Here is a 20,074-nt window from a genome sequence, read left to right on the forward strand (position 1 = left end):
GAAATGCTAAATTTTGTTTCATATCATTAGAGGGTTAGATCACCCCTCATTGGTTCACCATCTGGGCATTATGGTGCGTTTTTTTTAGGCCTGTGTCAGCACTGTACAGCCTACAGAAGCATGGAGAGAAAAAAAAAAGTAAAAATGGAGATGGAAGATTTTGGCAGATGAGAACAAACGCACAAGCAAAGGAAGAAAAGGACAGAATTATCCTTGTCATTTATAAATTGTGAAATATGCATGGCATAACAATCATATTATTGTTGCCAATGGACACAACATGTGCATTTTGATGTATTCCAGTATGAGGTATATTTAGTGTCTGCTCTTGGTTTGTATCATTGGCAGATGAAAGATGTGATTTGTCACTGGTAGAGAATAGAGGTTTATAACAAGACATAGATGTTAGAAATTTTGGGCAGTCATTATGTATTCATAACTCTCACCAAGTAGTTTTTAACGACTCAACCTAAACAAAGGAGTTAGGTGCCAAAGCCTAAACCAAACACGGAAAAGTGCTGACTGATTAGGGCAGCAGATGAAATCAGATCTCCATCATCATACCCCCAAGCCTCTAAACATGGGCATTATTTGCGTCAGAAAATTGGTAAACACTGTTGTGATAGTATTTTTCAATTGCTATGTAACTACTCAAAAAATTCTTATTATCAGTTCTTCACTTATTGTCACTTGGTTGAGAGCCCTTCAGGTAAATTTTCTACTGATGAAGTACCGCTTTGCCTTCCCTTTCTGATAGGAACTGCTGTACAGCAGCTATTCCTACAGCTATTCATCTGCAACAATAACTGATGCCTTGACTCTGCCAATAATAATACAAAAATGTATAGATTGGAGCACTTTTCTTAAACATGGGACCACGCAAAGTCAAAGTCAAATGATTTGTATAGCACTTTTCATGTACAAAACAATTGTACAAGCACTATACAAGAAGCGATAAAAATGAGTTAGAATTGGACGAATGTTGACAAAAACACTACAAGAGTGGTGATGAATGTATCAGACATTACCAAGACTTTGGAAAATTGTCCTATATGTCAGTTTTTATGATGCCTTAATTGCTTTTTAATGTATAGCACAAATGGAAATTGTTTTTAAATGCGCTTTATGGATAAATTTGACTTCCCTTGACTTGACTTTGTCAAAAGGAAAGTTTTAAGGAGGGATTTGAATGTGGCTGCAGACTTAATGTGCCTAACTTCAGTGGGTAAAGAGTTCCATGTGATTGGGGCTCTAATAGGAAAGGTCCCAATCTCTCTTTGTCACAGGGTTCTCAGGGCATCATCTGCAAATTTAAATGGTCACTAAATCTGAGACATATTTGGGGGCAAGGCTGTTTAAGGCTTTGAAGGTGAGCAGAAATATTTTAAAATCAATACAAACTTTAACAGGCAGTGCTGGAAGGCAAGCACAGGGGTGAAGGGTTTATGCATATTTGTCTTAATAATGAGTCTAGTTGCAGCATTTTGAGAGAACTAGAGAAAACAAAGGCAGTCCTGAGTGATACCTGAATACAGTAAATAATAGTGGTGAAGTAGTAAAAACTTGTTTTTTAAGTCAGCAGTTGAAAGTAATGACCTGCTTAGTCAATGACGCCAGGAAAACTAATACTAACACACAACACAGACTGCAGAAGGAGGTCAGAGGGGAAAGGGGTGATAGACACACAACTCCCAAGCAGCTGACTCGTGTTTGACCTGAACCGTGACACTGATATTTCTCCTCCTCCTTTTTGTTAATGTCTTTATTTTGACTTCCTATACACTTATACCATCCTTATTTAAGCATCAAACGTACTTAATTGAGTTTAGACAATAGGGGTACTTGGTTAAGTTTAAACAAGGTTAGATGGTAAAATACACAATGACATTAATTTTATTGAGGCTTTTTTCCGCATTGCCATTACAACATGTCTTCTCCTGCATATTTCCTGCATCAAAAAAAAAATCTTTCGGCATTCAAACATAATTGGTTTGCAATCAGGATATAAGAAGACTAGATCAAGCATCACCTGTTAGTATTTAGACATTAATGTGAAAAAGTTCAAGATCACTATCACAGTTTTTATTCATCACAAACCTGATGACTAAGAAAATCTGATCTAGAATTACCTTTGAATTAACTTTGCTATAACTGTAATTAATTTTGAAGACTGAAACTTTAACTCTTAAATCACATGAGCAACTAATCTCGCATTGAGGCCTGTATATTTCATCTCGATGTGGGAGTTAGAATCAGCATTAAGACTGTTTATTTGGTATGTTCCACAAGGGTATTTCATTTTGGAAGACAGCGGGCTAAGAAGATTATAAGCACTTTTTTCAATTTATCTCACACACCCTGACTCATTCCATTGGCTGGGACCCTCTTATCATGTTTTGCCAGCAGCAGTCACTGGCTTCTTCTTCTTCTTCTGTACTATTTTGGAATGGCTGCAATTGAAGATATTTTTATTTTACCCAGAATGTGACCTTTTGGTATGATTTGTAACAAATGAATAAATGAAGATTAGATGGAAGGATGGAAGATTAGAGACTCAAAAGTGTCATTTAAGTGAGTACCTCTGTTACTGAAGACAAGTTAATGGAATCTAGTTAACTTTAGAAATGACTTTAGACGACAGAATTGTTAAGTAAACTGTAGACGTCTACAACATGCATTAACTGGCCCTTGAGTGAGTCAGAAAGGAGGAGAGAGGGTGGGACAAAGAGGGTAAGGATATAAAACCTTGAGACAAGAGGATGCTCCTCTCTCAAACCCGCTGCCATCTCAGTGGTGGAAATGTTGGAGTTGGGGTGGGTCGACTTTGAGGTGACATTGACGCTATGTAGATGAGAGTGAGGATCCTGTGCTCCATGTTACGTCCCTGCTTGCTTCAACTCAGACGGCGGCAGCTCCTTTCCCCGTCTTCTCTCCCCTCCTCTCTTTCAGCACCACTCCTTTAAGGACAGCACCTCGCACTCAAAGACGCATTTGTCCACCATCTACCCCCTTCAGGATCATATATCTGCTCACTGTCGTCGGATGAAAACTTTTCACCTTGGTTTTACTCGCTGCAAGTGAAAGGAAGTAACTCTTTGTAAATTGGGGATTTCCCGTCTAGGAAACAGTTATTAAAAGAAGCCAGTTTTACAGTAAGTATTCTTATTGACACAATTTATTTGACCTAAATTAGGAACGATTTGACTCGGAGAAACACATAACATTCGAGGAAATGGTCGTATGCGAGTGCGCTGAATTTGGTAAAGCGTGTGAATGAGCGACTGTACTTCAGCTGAGGTTGACGTGGACTTATCTCACAGGGGCTATTAAAATATCTGAATTTACTATCCTGGAGCCACTTATTCCAAATTTGTTAAATGTAAATGTGTGATCTATGTGAACAATGTGCGCAGAATTTTTTGTTCAGGTTCTCTTTTTTTGGTCGTTAAATGCAATATGCACTGTAACTAAGAAAATCCTTAATATTTTTATGTAACAGACCTTTCTTAGAAATATGGAAACATTTCTGTTCCCGTGTTGCCTCCCGTCACTTTTCTCAATTACGCACCAACTGATGGACAGCGAACAGAGCGCGCGGTCAGTATTTCATCCACACAGACGTTTATTTTGAATTCTAAAAAAAAAATGACAAAAGGGGGGAACAAGCAACAACTAATGTCTATTTGTAAAATCTCAGTCTTCACAAAAAAACATTATTTAAGAAAATGTAATGATCCAGTTGCATTTATTAAAAATTAGAGTGTTAATTGTTAAATATATTGATATTTTTTTAAAATATCCATTGAAGCTGCAAACTCCAGAGAGTTATTAGCCTCTCCAGGTGATTCATTAGACACCATCATTGCGTCTGACTCCTAAATGTGTTTAATTGCCTTGCTCTTGTATCGGAGCAGTGGGAAGTGGGCCATTGAATTTAGAGCACAATGAATCAAGGACAAGAGCAGGCTCTAAATTTCTGCTAACATGGATTCACTTCAGGCCATTAAAAGTGATTTTTACTGCATGAGAAGTCTTTATTTGATTCCGGGGTTTGTGGACCGTGGGGCGGATTTAATTTCCCTCTCTCACCCCTGAAGAAATGTCATGCAATTAAAATATATGTGTATGTTTCAACTGCTCAAATGTATTATTATTTGTTTCTAACAGTGATATAATAAAAGAGAAACACATATTCTAAAACAACAAACGCATCACATATTTCAACTCAGATTTTTTTTTTAAACTCCAGACAATGGATTATGTTAGTGAAAATAAAAGTCTTTAAATGAGCTGTTTTATCTTTGACGAGCAAATCCTAAAGAAACTACGCATTGTTGTTCAGGAAAATCTCAAATTTGACAATTTACCTGTAAGCAATCTTATAGTTCTTCTAATGTATGGTTTCATAATTGTTTTTCTGCAGTACTTTAATACTGACATATCTATGTTTTCAGGATCACTGGATCATCGCTGAGGTGCATCTGCCTCTACTCCTAATCTCTCACAGAACGCCGACTATTCCTCTTCATTCGGCTATTCTCTGGGGATTTAAAGTACGGGACGGATAATCTGCTGTCTGTGTGGACCGGTGCCGAAATCCCCACCTCTCCACTGGTCAGGACTATCCGACATACACCTTGACCATGGCTACCAACGGGACCAAAGCCTCGGACGGACACGTCTTAACGGAGACGGTGAATGACGCGCCCAGTAGTACGCCAAATGACAAACCCAAAACCCTGGTGGTGAAGGTGCAGAAGACGAAAAAAGACATACCCGAGAGAGAAACATGGGGTGGAAAATTTGACTTTCTTCTCTCTTGTGTCGGATACGCAATTGGACTCGGGAATGTCTGGAGATTTCCTTACTTGTGCGGGAAAAACGGCGGAGGTAATCAGGAATTCTTGGCAATGTTCTGTTCATCCACACATCAAAAGGAACGCAAGGGTCTTGACAACAGAAGCCAACAGTGTGTGTCCGGAGAATTTTAATTGAAAGCGATCTTAAGTGCATTTTCCCACACCATAGCCGTGCGTAATTGCGCACAAATATCTGTGGGGTGATCTTGGGCGCAGTCTGAGACCAAATATACCTCCATCAAATAACTCATTGGATTATAATGAATAATGATGGTATGTGGTTTATCTTCATTTACACACCTTTGCTTCTCACCTCTCATCCAGGGGCCTTCTTGATTCCCTACTTTTTGACGCTCATATTTGCTGGCATGCCCCTGTTCTTTCTTGAGACGGCTCTCGGTCAGTATACTTCTATTGGGGGCCTTGGAGTGTGGAAGCTGGCCCCAGTGTTCAAAGGTAAAATATGCTTTAATGTCACTGATAAGTCCTTAAATTGTGTTAATTTATTTTTTAATTAATCTTATTTTTAACAATACCTGTTTCACAAAGACCAAGTGGCAACAGATGCAAGCAAAGCTGGAAATAGGGGCTTTATGGTCACGTTACAGAAAGCCATGTTGTATATGAGCAGAACCTTTAAGCACTTCCTATATAAAGTATAATTTTTGCTTTATTTCAGCACAGAATTGACATCGTGCCTGTATTCTCTGGTTGTTTCAGGTGTGGGCTTGGCTGCTGCCGTTCTGTCCTTTTGGCTCAATATCTATTACATTGTAATCATTTCCTGGGCTATTTACTATCTGTACAACTCCTTCACCGCTGTGAGTATTTCATACTTAAAATTCACAACTCATCCCTACCACCCCAATGGAGGGGTAATCAGATAAACAAATAATAGGTCTCACCTTTTGAATTTCCCTACAGATTGTTTAAATGCAAAGCACAGTTGTTGTTTTTTTGGTTTGTTTTATTTTGTATCTTTACTTAGTAATTTACTCTAGTCATGTGCAGGCTGTTTGCCAGCATCTCTTATATAAGGCTACAAAACCCTTAACAGAGTATGACTTTTATTACTTCCTTTCCCACATAATTAGCGCCGCACACAAGGTATTGATAAATGCATTCTGCGATGAAGCATTCACTCTTCTGAGAAAAGCATGAAATCTCAATGTCCCAAATAAGCATCATGGTCTTGGCTGCTTGACAGCCAGAGAGAATGGGACCCGGCGGTGGGAGAATAGTCCAAGTAAAAAGAGCTGTCTTTCTGTTTCTGTGTGTTTTTTTTTTCTTTCATCCTCAGGATCTACCATGGCAGACTTGTGGCAATGCTTGGAACACAGATCGCTGCTACACCAACTACAGCATCTCAGACACCCGAAACCTCACCAGCGCTGTGGTGGAGTTCTGGGAGTAAGCCGGACATCAAAGTCTCTTAAGCTCATAAGGATACTGTTATGTTATGAACAAATTTAGGCTGAGAAGGTCACTCATGTGTCTCATGAGGGGTACAGATGAGGAGTCAGAGTCAGATGTGCTGATTTGCATATGATGATCCCAGTCCTTTAACAGCTGTCTACCCCAAGACACCAGAAGAAGAGAAAAACATGCAGCAAATTGCCTGAAAGAAACCTCAGAAAAAAAACAATTTTGATGCTTAAAAAAGAAAGGATTGTAGCCATGCACACAAGCATGACTTCCCTTGACTTTGGTGCCTTTGAAAAGCTTTAGGGGGTGAGAAAAGAAAGCCATGGAGAGTCTCTTTGTGAATATTCAGACATGTGTGCATATTTGTGCATGCACCCAGGCGCGGTGCATGTATGAAATCAAACATGCCCTTGTGTGATGTAATAAGACCACTTTACTCCTTCCCTTCAGACGGAACATGCACCAGCTGACTGATGGTCTGGAGAAGCCCGGGGAGGTCAGGATCCCACTGGCTATCACACTCGCCATCGCATGGGTGCTCGTCTATTTCTGTATCTGGAAGGGGGTCAGCTGGACTGGCAAAGTGAGTCGATGAAGAGCACAGAGACATGGACACAACACAATGAAAAACAAAATCTGCTTTCAGATAAAGACCTCAGATTCACTGCTATAGGATATAGCACTGGCTGTGTTGGATTAAAGCTCTGATATAGAGATATGTGACTACAAACCCTACCTTACCATCCTTATAACAAAACTTGATTTATCAAGCCATCTATTAGTGAAGGAGAAAAGAACAGTTATGGTCAAGAAATAATCTTTTTTGCTGTGCACTATGAGTGCATATATGTGTGCATATGTAAAATGTCTGTCTCACCAAGTAACAAAATAATTTTTTTTTATTTGATCTTTGGTTTAGATTGGTTTAGGATTGTATCACAATGAATTTGATTCTAATTGGCTTGAACTGAATCGTATCTTTGAAGTGCCTCGAGATGACGTGTGTTGTAATTTGGCGCCATAGAAATAAAATGGAATTGAATTGTATTTCTTTGTATATTAACGTAATTTTATTTCCATATGGCAAGAAGAGTTTAAACAATTTTTACAACAGAGTGAGTGTTTCTTCCACTGTTTCATTTCTCAATCAGTAGATTTTAACTTGAATGACATGAACAGTGTTGACTTTGATAGCACAGGTACAAAACTGGTTCAGGTAAGGAGGGACATAGTGCACTGGGAGTGTGCTGAACTCACTCATTCTGGGGTCATCTTGTCTCTGGGGGGTGGCTGACTAGGGCACTGTGCTGTGGGGACGGTGCCCCAGCAACACAGTAAGGTACCGAGTTAAACTGTTAAGCAATTTATCCACTTTATTGAAAAAAATGCTTAACAAGAATCATATACCAAGTGCAACAATTCATTCCAGTTATTGACTTTCTCTTACCTAAAAAACATTTCTTCACAATGATTTTGTGTTTTACAGGTGGTGTACTTCTCAGCTACATACCCTTACTTTATGCTGTTCATCCTGTTTTGCCGTGGCATCACTCTACCTGGTGCCATTGATGGAATTCTCTTCTATATCACACCAGACTTTGACAAACTTAAGCAGTCTGAGGTAAGCTCTCTCTTGTGTGTTCAGTGGCTACTTCTCAACCACCACTGAACAAGGACCTGCAGAGAATAAACCCCAGAGGGGACATGTTTTGGTTTTTGGAGGCAAAATTGCGCAGGTTGCTGACAGGACACAGTGTTGTAATCATGGAGATATTTCAGGATACTGATTACTAGGCATGTCAAACCAAGGTATTTCTTTTTTGTTTCTGTACCTGCCACTTTAACGGGGCTTTACAAGAAGCAAGATACATCCATGCACAAGCCTCCATCAGTCCCAGCAGACATTATGGCTTAAGTACAAAAACTTCAAATTAGCAATAAAATTAAATTAATGTAATCATTTGTTAAACAGATATCTCAACTTAGCCTCAAAATTACCCAAGTCACATGTTTCTACCTCATTACTTAGACATGTTTTTTCATTTCTGTGTGTCAGGTGTGGCTCGATGCTGCCACGCAGATCTTCTTTTCTTACGGGCTGGGATTAGGCTCTCTGATAGCTCTCGGCAGCTACAATACTTTCAATAACAATGTCTACAGGTAGGTGTTTAGAATATCTTGCATGTTATGTTCAATTATTCTGGGTATTGAAGATCCATTCAGATCAAATTTTACCATCTACCTCCAGTTGCCCTCAGATCTTTTTAAGATGGCTGTTCAGATGCCTCCCAATGGGGTTATTTTTGTTTTCTGCGACAATGTCTGCTGTACCTTCTATTTGGGGATTATTTGACTCTTCAGTTATATCTGGTGTTTCATTAAAATGGCTCTGTCCTATTTTGTAAACTCATACTGATGGTATGTACATTTTATTTGATTCATCTACTGTCACCTTGAAGATTAAACAGGCCAGCAGCACAAGTATGTGTTTCTGTGCTTCAGACTGTTGCAAAATTGCTACAACTCTACCATTTTATAACAGGTCGGTAAAAATTTTCTGCTGCTGTGCTACTGCAGGATGCAAAATGGCTTTCCACCTCTGCATTCCCCTCCCCCCATGCCTCTCTACAATGTGTGACGGGTTGATAAGGAATTGATACAGGCGTGACAATGGCTCCCTTGCGCTTTGTCTCTTCCCTACAGAGATTCTATCATTGTCTGCTGCATCAACTCCTTCACCAGTATGTTTGCAGGCTTTGTCATCTTCTCCATCGTGGGATTTATGGCCAATGTAACAAAAAGACCCATTGCTGATGTGGCAGCCTCGGGTAATTGCAATCAATGTTGAAACTCAATAGCAACATCAGACACAAGCATGAGATATTATGGCTACGACAATTGTAAAATTAAACTGCAAATTATATTCCTTCAAGAAAGGTTTAATCTTAAATTTCTTCTTACTCTCTCTTTCATTCTATCTTAATGTCTCTATGTTGTTATATTTGCTGAGGATACACACAGTAAAATGACAGACAACAAATTTAAAATCAGCATAACATTTAATTTTTTTGACCTTTTAAGTAATAACCACAGAAATGATGTTGTATCACTTTCCCGTTATGTATCAGAAGTAAGTGTAATTTGTCTTATGTCAGGGCCTGGTCTGGCATTTTTGGCATATCCTGAGGCCGTCACCCAGCTGCCCATCTCTCCTCTCTGGGCAATACTCTTTTTCTCCATGCTGCTGATGCTGGGAATTGACAGCCAGGTGAAGATAATCCATTTCAAATGGTCTCCTTTTTAGACGATAGCAATTATATAATTTACTTTTAAAATATGTGGATAACATTAAATGTCAGATCTGAACCAAGAAACTATTTGTTTCTGATTGGAATACTTCATAAGGTGTAAAAATATTATCAAAACTGTAAAGACTTATGTCTTGTCATTCATTTTTCACTCCTTAACTAAACTTTTGCAATGTTTTGTTGTGACAGCAGTGTGTCAAATAACACCATTTTTAAATGGCTTTAAAATCTATGCAGTTTTGCACTGTGGAAGGCTTCATCACTGCACTCGTTGATGAATTTCCTCTGGTCCTCCGAAAGCGTCGAGAGATCTTCATTGCTGTCGTCTGCCTTGTTTCTTATATCATTGGCCTATCCAATATTACACAGGTAAATGTGATAATGCACCAGCTCTTTGAGTCAATACTTACTGCTTGTTACTGGAGCAATTACAACAATGAATGAACTGTATGACAAAGTTGACTTGTTTTGGTTCATTGCTTTGATATTGACTTTGTCACAGGATGATGACGTTTGCAAGAAAGTAGAGCGAGAAAGTTTGCAAAAAGTTTCTCTGCAAGAAAGTAGTGGTTTGATCTCATTAGTAGATTAGTAGAATATTATTAGTTTGATCTAATTTTTGTTTGTTTTTTGTTTATTGTGGCGTGAGGAGCAGTTATGGCTGGCATTAGCGGAGTGACTCTGGGACTCCAGTGATCACTGTCTAGCCTCCTGGAGGTGTCATGGGCCCAATTAGACGAAACACTGATGAAAGGAGGTTCCCGCCTGACCCCAGTGACATGTTGGTCAGCATTGCTCACTGGTCTATATAGGGATTATAGAGAATTATTCACTCAGTCTGTCCATTTTTTCTTTAGCACAAGCTTATTTTGTTTACCTTGAACTGAAGTTGATCTGCTAACTCACAAGACCTTTTGCTCAGCTTGCCAATCAGCTTTCATGTGATGTTGAAATTGCATCTACATAAAAAAGGTTATCCGGTCAGACTGTAGCTGTTAGCCAAATTGGTTCAGCCAAAGAATTTGATTTAGCAACAAAGCCTGTTATCCTATTTATGTGACTGGTTGCATATAGACTCATAAGACACTGGAACTACGGGGTCCAAAGCTAAATAAGTGATGAAAACAATGGTCTCCAATGTCATGACATCCTAGATCACCACAATATCTGCAGCATCTTACTATGGACTTGTTTACTGATTGAAAATGGATACACTTGTGCATGCTGGTGGAGTATCGGCAATTCCATTGATATAGAATGATTTCAGCAACCGTTTGACCTACCATCTTGTTCCATCAGTTGAGAATATTGATGTTGACTTTATCGTATTACACATTATCTGATCTTTGGTTCCCTTTGTGCATTGTCACTCCGAGAGTTTTGTATACAAAGTTACCACCATCAGGAAACAATTTCCACACATCATAGTGACATAAATCTAAGCTTGAGCAGCAGACAAACTTAACACTATAACCCTAGCATCAAATTTGAAACACCACAACTTACGTTGGATGTAGTTTACCCGATATATCATACGCCCCACAAAAAATACTTTAAATATGTTAAAACCCACATTGTTGCTTCATATTTTTTTCAGTCAAATTTTAGTTTTTGGAAGGAACTTTGTAAATAAATAAAGTATTTTTTTAACCTAGAAATTATTGTAATTAAAGAAACTTGATGATGATGATATTGTTTCTGTAAATAACTGTATTGACCTACAGCCATTTGCAAATATTTATTTATCTACAAACACTTCATCATGGAACATTAGGTGCTCTGGCCAATCAAAATTGCATCTTTTTCGATTAGATTAATTATCTTCTTCTCACCTTTTCCGTTCTGCTCTGCTGCCATTAATTCAAACCATATTTTGGCCTAGTCTCCCCTTAATTTACCAACAATCCAGCATATCTAAAGAGATTTGTGATGGTTTAAATTACTCTTATTCTCTTTATTATTTACTGTAAAAAAAAACTGTAACAAGTTACAACCTGGAGTCCTGAATGGACAAAAGTCATTCAAAATCAAAGAAAAAATATAAAAAATTAATTCAGAGGTTGGCTGGGAGGGGCTGACAGAAACAAATTTTACAGCAAATAGGACTGAATGCCAAAAAAACATAAATAGCATAGAAGCAAAGATGAAATGACAACCGCTACATTGGACACTCTGAATGGTGTTAATATTTAGTTTCTCTTCATCACAAAGATCTACTTTGACTTCTGCATTTTACACAGAAGAGCTAAGCTAAACAACAGTGCTAACACAACTAAGAGCAGCCCACAGCTTTAATTGGTCCAAATATTTATGATTATCTCCAAGTGGCAGCAAAATGCTGTAACAAATAAAGGTGAATTTGGGAGACACCAAAGGAGAGCATACAGTGATCTATGTTCAGCCATTAATTCTGTCCACATAAATAATGAGTCATCACCTCCCACCAGCCAGTAGTTAGTGCCCACACTCCAAATACTGTATTACTTGACCAGTTTCTTACTGTTCTGCACATGGATACAATTACCTAATCAATATACTTCCCTCTCCCCCGTCAGCTGCCTTATATTCTCTTTTCTCTTTGCTTCGTTTGCAGGGTGGACTGTATGTGTTTAAGCTATTTGACTACTACTCAGCTAGTGGGATGTCTCTGCTTTTCCTGGTCTTCTTTGAGTGTATCTCAATTTCATGGTTCTATGGTGAGCAACAGTTATGTCTGAGCAATGAAAATATCTTGTTTAACATCTAAAAACATATTCTTCAAAGTCTTAAGAATGCATATTTCTGCTTTGTGTTGCAAATTTTCAGAGACTAATCTTAGATTTATACCATAAGATAAGAAAAGATAAAAAAAAAGTATGCCTTAGTTTGAGAATTATACAGTCACTTTACAAAATGACAAAAACCTATTCATCATGTTTATATTTTGGTTGCAGGTGTAAACAAATTCTATGACAATATAGAGGAAATGATTGGCTACAGGCCCTGCCTGTGGTGGAAGGCCTGCTGGGTCGTTTTCACTCCTCTCATTGTGGCTGTAAGTGTCATCTGTGGCTAGTATTCATGTCATACCCAACAACAACAACAGGAAAAGTATTCTACCATCAAGGTCAATATTTAGGTGTATGAGCTGTCAAGTGACAGCACTATCTATAAGTATTACCCTTTTATGCTACATTTTGGTTTGACTTTCCTGTCACTGTACTGTCACTTAATGGCTTTGCAGCATCCTAGTTACTTTATAGCGCCACTGTATTAAATGGGTAGGTACCTTAACTGTGAGCACAATACTTTGCATTTGTAATACAAGTATTGCCATTAAAAACAAAATGTTTATATTCTGAAGTTTTAACATATGCTCTGATTTCTCTGTGGGCTAGAACTTCAAATATACTAGACAAGTGTTATAACGAGTGGTAGACAGCATAGTGCAGATAATGATGCAGGTACTCATAACTCTTCTCTTGTCCCTCTCTTGTTCAGGGCGTCTTCTTGTTTAGCGCGGTGCAGATGGTTCCCCTCACTTTGGGCGATTATGTGTTCCCAGGCTGGGGCCAGGGGGTCGGTTGGTGCATGGCCCTGTCCTCCATGATTCTCATCCCAGGCTACATGGGATACATGTTCCTCACACTCAAAGGCACATACAAAGAGGTAGGATCATATCATCATATCTGTCATATCTGAAGTATTTATTGATGAAAATTTTAAGAAATGCTTGCAGAAACAAAAATAGCTTTATTGTCCTGATGAAGAAAGACAGACGGCAAAATGTTTAAAGATTAATTTTTCCTCTCTGACAAATGTGTGCTAATTTAGTGTTGCAGACAAGTAGATGCAGCTTTCCCATACATATCACTGTACTGTTTTCTGAACATTTCAAGCATCTTTTTTCCGCAGTCAGCAGGAGTGTAGGCTGTGTTGAGAGTTTCAAGTGGATTACTTGATATGCAAGATTTTTTTTTTAAGTCATACCATTATTACTCACTGTGTTGCAGTGTAGGATGAGGATAATGCACAAGCCCTACGGATTTTATAGAAAAGATCCATTTGAGCCTTACAGGAAAGCTTAGATGAACCTTTCACCACAAAGGCAGACTAAGAGTATATCACCCTGTATTGACAGCATATGTTATTCGTTGAAACTATGACACTTTTATAAGGAAAAGTGAAAATTTGTAACTAATTTGTGTTATTTGGAAGCCAAAGGACACCAAATTCTAGGTGTGAAAATGATATAGCCAAGTAGGATTCTGTCCTGTGCACTAAAACTATGCTAAAACTGTGGCACCAAGACTCAGTGGTTATCTAATTGACCAAACACACTAGCATGCTGGATAAAGACATAATATATAGGAATGAGGAGTAGAGCAGTGATAAAAGGATTAGTGAGAGAGAATTTTAATTAGTTTTATGAAACCATTATTGATGGCTTTCTGCTATAATAGCAACAGCGTTCTCAGCAAATTACATGCATTCATATGCATCACAATAATGTGATTCATTTTTATTGACCTGAGAATCAAAAAGAGATAAAAAACAGTTTTTTGGCAAAACGTTTACATTAACAGCTTTTTGATGTGCAATCATCCACAGTGTGCTGAACAGTAAACTTGAATCTATACAGCCCCCAGTGACAGATATAGCCTCATAGCCACAGCTGACAGAATAAATGGACCATAATTGCAGGCAGTGCAACAGAGGCTATCAGAGGCGAAATGCAGGTGTCAAATCCTGCAGTACCAGCTGATGACTGATTGTCTAATTGTAGCAATCAGCCAGCTGATTAGTGCTCTGCATCAAGGCACACTCTTAGTTTCACAAATACTCCATAGAAATGGCTACTGAAGTGTCCGGGCCTGACACCATTCAGTTAAGAACACTTAAAACTTGATAAGTTTCAGAAGTCTGGATTTACTTTTGTTGACTTAGTTTGCCCCATGAAAATTTCTCACTTGCTGGGAGAGACTGTCCACCTCACACTGATGACCCTACAGGTCATTTGTTCATGCAAGCCATCATGATCTCAAATTACGTTGAAATAATGTTGGGATCAACTGCATGTAGCTGCAGTGTTTAACAGGAAGTTTTGCTTTCTAACCTCGTATAAGTGAATTAATTCTGTAAACCTAACCAGAAAGTGACATAGGTTAGGATTTTAGTAAAGTGTTTTAGTGTTGTCATGTTACTGATCGAATGTAACTCAGAAGTTGTTGACACATCATTGCAAGGGTGACACATCATTGCAATCACTGCAACATCTCTCCTCCTCCTTCGTCCTTCTTAAGACTTTGTAGCTTGTTTAAGAAAATGCTCACATGAGTTGTGTTTTCCTCCTGCCTCCTGAAGAGGGGGTAAACGTTAAATGGACAGCATCTATTTAATGCTTTTCATAGTCTCGTTGATCACTCAAAGCCAACATTCTTCAATCCATCCATTTCAGTCTTACGCAATGATTTTTTTCCTCCCACATCCATAAACATATCATTGCCCAATGTGTCACAAGTGGGTTGGGGAAGCTGAGGGAGTCAAAATCACTGACTTTCCTGTTGACAGGAGCTACGAGGTCGATACAACAGCTTCCATCACAGATACAACTTCTGTGTAATATTCAGCCAATTATATGACACACAAAAAGACTTCATTAAAACCCTACCCCTCTCACTTGGGTTTAAATGATAACATTATCTAATCAGGGTTAGAAAATCAAAACCACTTGGTCAGAATGGTTTAGAGAACATTCCTGTGGGTGTTATTTAATGGCATGAACAAACAGCATATTTAGTGATTTTGATTGCAGGGATTGGTGGATGGCATCGTGCTCACAGCTGTGTAACTTGTATGTTCTGCTACAGTTAATGAATTCAATCACAAACCTTCTATCTCATTACAAATACTGTACAATATTATATATATATAATTTCACCACCAACACTGGGTTTCTCTTTTACCTATCTGACATCTGCTGTGTTACTGATCCTCTTCTTAGCGTCTGCGGATGATGATCAAGCCTTCGGTACTGGTGAAGGCTCAGGAAAATGGTCCGGACCAGCAAACGGAAAACCAGAATCAGAACCCTGCTAATGAGGAAGCATACATTTAAAAAGCTCTGCCCGTCGTTCTGTTTCAATGGCCAGACTGGCTCTCCATCGTAATCAAGGTTGGGAACAACCACTAGACTTCCACGTCTGCTTTTATTCACCTACCTCCTGGGGACACGTGAAACCAACCTGATTACACAGTTATTTTTAGGGGGTTTTCTGTTTGCTTATTTGTACAATACAGAGTTATAAAACTTATAAGGAAAAACAAACTACCCAGCAAAGTTGTTGTGATATTATGAATTTCATTATGCAAAAAATTTAGTCTTTTTAGAAGAGAAAGTGTTACTTAGAAAATTACTGTATATTGAGTATATATAATTTAAATCTGGAGGCCCACATTGATTCAATAGTATTGTGCTTTGAAGATATTAATTAATCTACTAAACTAAAATCATTGTACAAAGAAAAATATCGGTAAAATGTATTTTGTTTCTACATTAAATAAATATATTAAAAGGAAAGCATTGTAGTAGGTGAAAAAATAAATGAGCTGAAAGTTTGTAAAGTGAAAAGGGAAAATCTACCAACTTAAAGCAAAGACAATATGGGAATGTGCAACAGGTAAGGCCAAATCTGCTTGTATGTGTAAACCATAATTTAGCCTGACCGTCACTCCTTTGCAGAATCCTGTACTTCACCTGAAATGTTTACCACCCCTGTCTGGGGCAACATTAGAAAAGCACAAGTACAGCGTGGAATTTGGAAGAGTCCAACTTCTTTTTGGCATGACTGAAACCTGTGACAACAGCAAAAATAACTTATATAGGATAGCAAGAGACTGTTATAACTGTTTCTTTGTTTTCTAAAGAACAATAACTTTGTATGTTGTCTGAATCTTTTTTGTAGTCATTTTTAGTCCATTTTCTATATGTGAGAGTGAGGAGGACCAAAATCATGCTCTAGTTTGAACAGTTGGTGCAGACATTTGACAAGCTGACTATATATGGGTGAAATCAAGCACCCTTTTGGAGGCAGTAGAGCTGTAGGGTAGAACAGCATCCACCTACAAGCACAAGCTGAATCTGTGAACTACCACTTCAAATGAAAAAAAGGTATAGCCATTAAAGAATCCCACATTTGCACTGTTCACTCTACAATTCAGACTAAGAGTAGTTTGGAAAATGTAAATGTTTATGTGACAGGTGACCATTGAAGTGGAAGGAAAGCATTGTGTTGTACCAATCCAATGCTAATTAAGATTTCTTTTTAAAACCACAACAGTGAATAAGCTGCCATAGCTGCTTTGCAACATTGGAGGTAATAAGATGGATTTCAATGATAGCTACTACTTTTCTGACTGGATTTGTTTACTTGTATATCTACTTAGTAATCCACTCCTCAGGAACAAAGGTGGACGTGACCAAACTGTCTCAGATACTGCCCTAATACAATAATACAATAAATTATGTATTTGAAAAATGGAACAAGCAAATTTCTACAATTGTTTCTCCATAAATCCAACATACGATTGAACAAAAAGACAAACAGACTTAGTGTTTGCACGCACTTTAGAACATTCAAAAACTGATCCAAGCTGTTTGTGCTGTTTGCTCGGCTGGTGTATATCATCTGTTTTGGTCCTTATTGGTAGAAGCTAAACTGTGTTTCTACTTTATGGCAAGAACAGATTTCCAGTATAAGCATCAGAGAGAGAAACTTTGGTTCAGTCAGAGAAAAAAAGCTGGCAAAGCACACAGAACAGAATGGATGCTATACACATCAACACATCGGAAACCACAACTTTTCTTAGGGTAAATGAAAAGCTAAAATTGAATTAAGTTTGCTCAACAGTATAAAAGAAAACAGAAAGATGCTGACTTTATGAAAGACCACAGATGTTGCAACAAACAAGGATCCAGAGAATATGCTTCTGTGGCAGCTAAATGCGACAGAAATCAGGTTTAATCAGTCCCGTTGAGTGTTTTATTTACATTTTTTTTCAAAGATGTGCGAGTTAAAATGTGCAATGACTAAAAGGGTTCCATGAATTTTGTACAAAGTTACCATACTACAGTTTCTCTCTGGAATGATGTTGTAAACTGGACTGTGTAATACATGTATCTGTGAATGTCCGTACAACCTGAGTTTTTCTTTTCTTTTGTCTAAATGTTGAACAAAAAATGTGATATTATTTGCTGTTTTCTGCAATAATACTATCTCAGAAACTAAGGCACATATCTCAGCTGTAAAATTTATAATAAAAATAACAGATTAGAGTAATAATAAAGATGATGATAATAATAAAGATAACGTAATAGAAATGTCTCGTCAGAGAATATTGTTTTGTATATTTCTAGCTGTTTCATGGGCCTAATGTAAAATATTCTATGTAAAAATATAATAAATGTCTTTAGATGGTGTTATATCAAAAAGCATGACTGCTATATATGTTATCTGCAAAAAAATAAATAAAGATCTATAGATTATAATGTCAGCATCTTGTCATTTTCAATCTAGATTGAGAGCATTTATCCCCATAAACCCCCTCAAATGTTTTTTTTTCTTTAACAAGCCAGTGTTAGTACACTTGCAATACTTAATGGATTGATTGTCGAACAATTTATATTTGTCAAATGGATGAGACCAACCTGATTTTATGACATTAGTGCACAGTGCAAAATGTTGATGTTTTATAAAGAAGGAATAGAAATGGCATTATTACTATGTTTGGGTTAGATTTGACTAGAAGAGATTAGATTAGTGTAGATTCATCAGCATCAGTCCTGTGTTTCCATACCTATTCCAATGGGGTCCAATTCCCACATCTCTCTAGAGTTTACTTTGCTACAAACATTTATAGAGAGGAAGAAGGGCATGAACAATAGGGCACTGAACACCTTCCTGTAATAGATTGCTGGTTTGAGACTTGTACTTCACATTTTCAAAAGTCCTTGGACATTCCTTTTTTTCTAGCTTTCCACTTCCTCCCTTTCTTACTGTGCTTTCATTTACCAATGGTTAGGGTTGGGTGTTAAGACTAAATTATTTAAGTTACTTAGTTCAGGATAGTGAGTGCACTGCTAGACAAAGAAGCAATTTCCTTTGATATGTTATCATTCTACAAGTTACAACCAAAGATTGTATAACTACATTTAGGACTAATGGATACATTTATGTACATTTTCTGGACAGGCAGAGGTGATGAGACCACCAGCTAAAAATAATTAAAAATATATACTTTCTCCATCACTGATTGAGATGGTGTTGCATGGTACTGACCTGCTCAGTATTATGTTAATTAACTTTTTATAAGTGGAGATGAATATGCAATAAGCTCAATCATGACAATGTTGGAGGTAAAATCTGCTCATACTCTCTGACAAAATGTTTTTCTGCTGTTATGACACCTGCAACTGAAATCTGTGCCAGCAGAGAGAAGAGCTGTGTGGCTGACAGCCAACACCTCCCAGTAACAATGAACCATCCATCCCCCTGCAGCTGTGCAGCAGTTAACCTACATTTGTGGTAATATAAAAAGCTAGCTAATCATAAGTAAAGGCAGAGACAAAGAAGCAGGGAGTTTGTTGGCATTTATATTTTAAATCATTATTTTAAATGGAATGATGAAAAAACTGTGAAAATCAGTAACTTTAATCTCAAAGCCTGTGCTTTGAATTTCTTGATATAAATGTCTGATTTTCTGCAACAGGGTAATACTTTGTCTGGTTTAAAAGGAGCAGTGTTTATTGTATAGTATGTTCATTCTGTTCAATTCTGTATGTTTATTTACCTTTTTGTAATACTGACTTCCAACTTTATATATATTTTTTTTTTCAACATTTCCTGTCAAATAACTCTCAGAGAAAAAGATGAGAATGTTGGAATATATACAAATCTTGAATTTTAACGTCTGTGCTCTGAACTACTTTAATGGCACATAAGAACTTTATTTGATTTATGAGACATGGTGATGGTAGTATCATCGTTTGGGTATGTTAAGTTGCTTCAGGGCCAGAGCAGATTGGAACAATTAATGCTGAAATATACCAGTGAAATCCAAAAAGAAAATATCAAGACATCTGTCCATGAACTGAATCGTGAGTCATGCCACAAGAAAGAAAATACACTAAATACCAAAAGCAAAGTTAGTCATTTTTTTTCATTCAAATAAATGTCAAATTGGATACATTTTCTCAGAAATTAGATGACCAAGTACATTCTTGTTGTACTTGGACATCATTTCTCCATCTTCTCCCATAAATTGTGTGAAAGTTATTTGATATTTCCAGTAATATTCAAGCAGAATCTTAGACAATTCTTACTGCTTCTCAAACTTTGTACCACAGTAAGGTAATAGGCAGGGTTTCACTTTCTTTCCCAAAACCTTCTTATTATGCACTAGACATTTTCGTCTTGCAGGAGTCAGTGGAATATAGAAGGGTGT

The 20,074-nt window shown here is 37.6% G+C and overlaps 1 protein-coding gene across 1 annotated transcript; it reads left to right on the top strand.

Moving 5' to 3' along the window:
- The first annotated feature begins 2,758 nt into the window (after positions 1-2,758).
- Positions 2,759-18,103, top strand: slc6a1b (solute carrier family 6 member 1b). The gene is made up of 15 exons (XM_072381895.1): positions 2,759-3,152; positions 4,455-4,890; positions 5,184-5,315; positions 5,580-5,680; positions 6,160-6,269; positions 6,735-6,867; positions 7,771-7,905; positions 8,341-8,444; positions 8,988-9,112; positions 9,440-9,552; positions 9,830-9,961; positions 12,186-12,288; positions 12,526-12,626; positions 13,073-13,240; positions 15,576-18,103. Exons 2-15 carry the CDS (start codon positions 4,644-4,646, stop codon positions 15,687-15,689), a joined length of 1,818 nt encoding a protein of 605 aa, XP_072237996.1. The 5' UTR covers positions 2,759-3,152; positions 4,455-4,643; the 3' UTR covers positions 15,690-18,103.
- The last annotated feature ends 1,971 nt before the right edge of the window (positions 18,104-20,074 follow it).

Source organism: Leuresthes tenuis, unplaced genomic scaffold, assembly GCF_036924035.1.
Source record: "Leuresthes tenuis unplaced genomic scaffold, fLeuTen1.0.hap1 SCAF_3, whole genome shotgun sequence".
Classification (NCBI taxonomy): domain Eukaryota; kingdom Metazoa; phylum Chordata; class Actinopteri; order Atheriniformes; family Atherinopsidae; genus Leuresthes; species Leuresthes tenuis.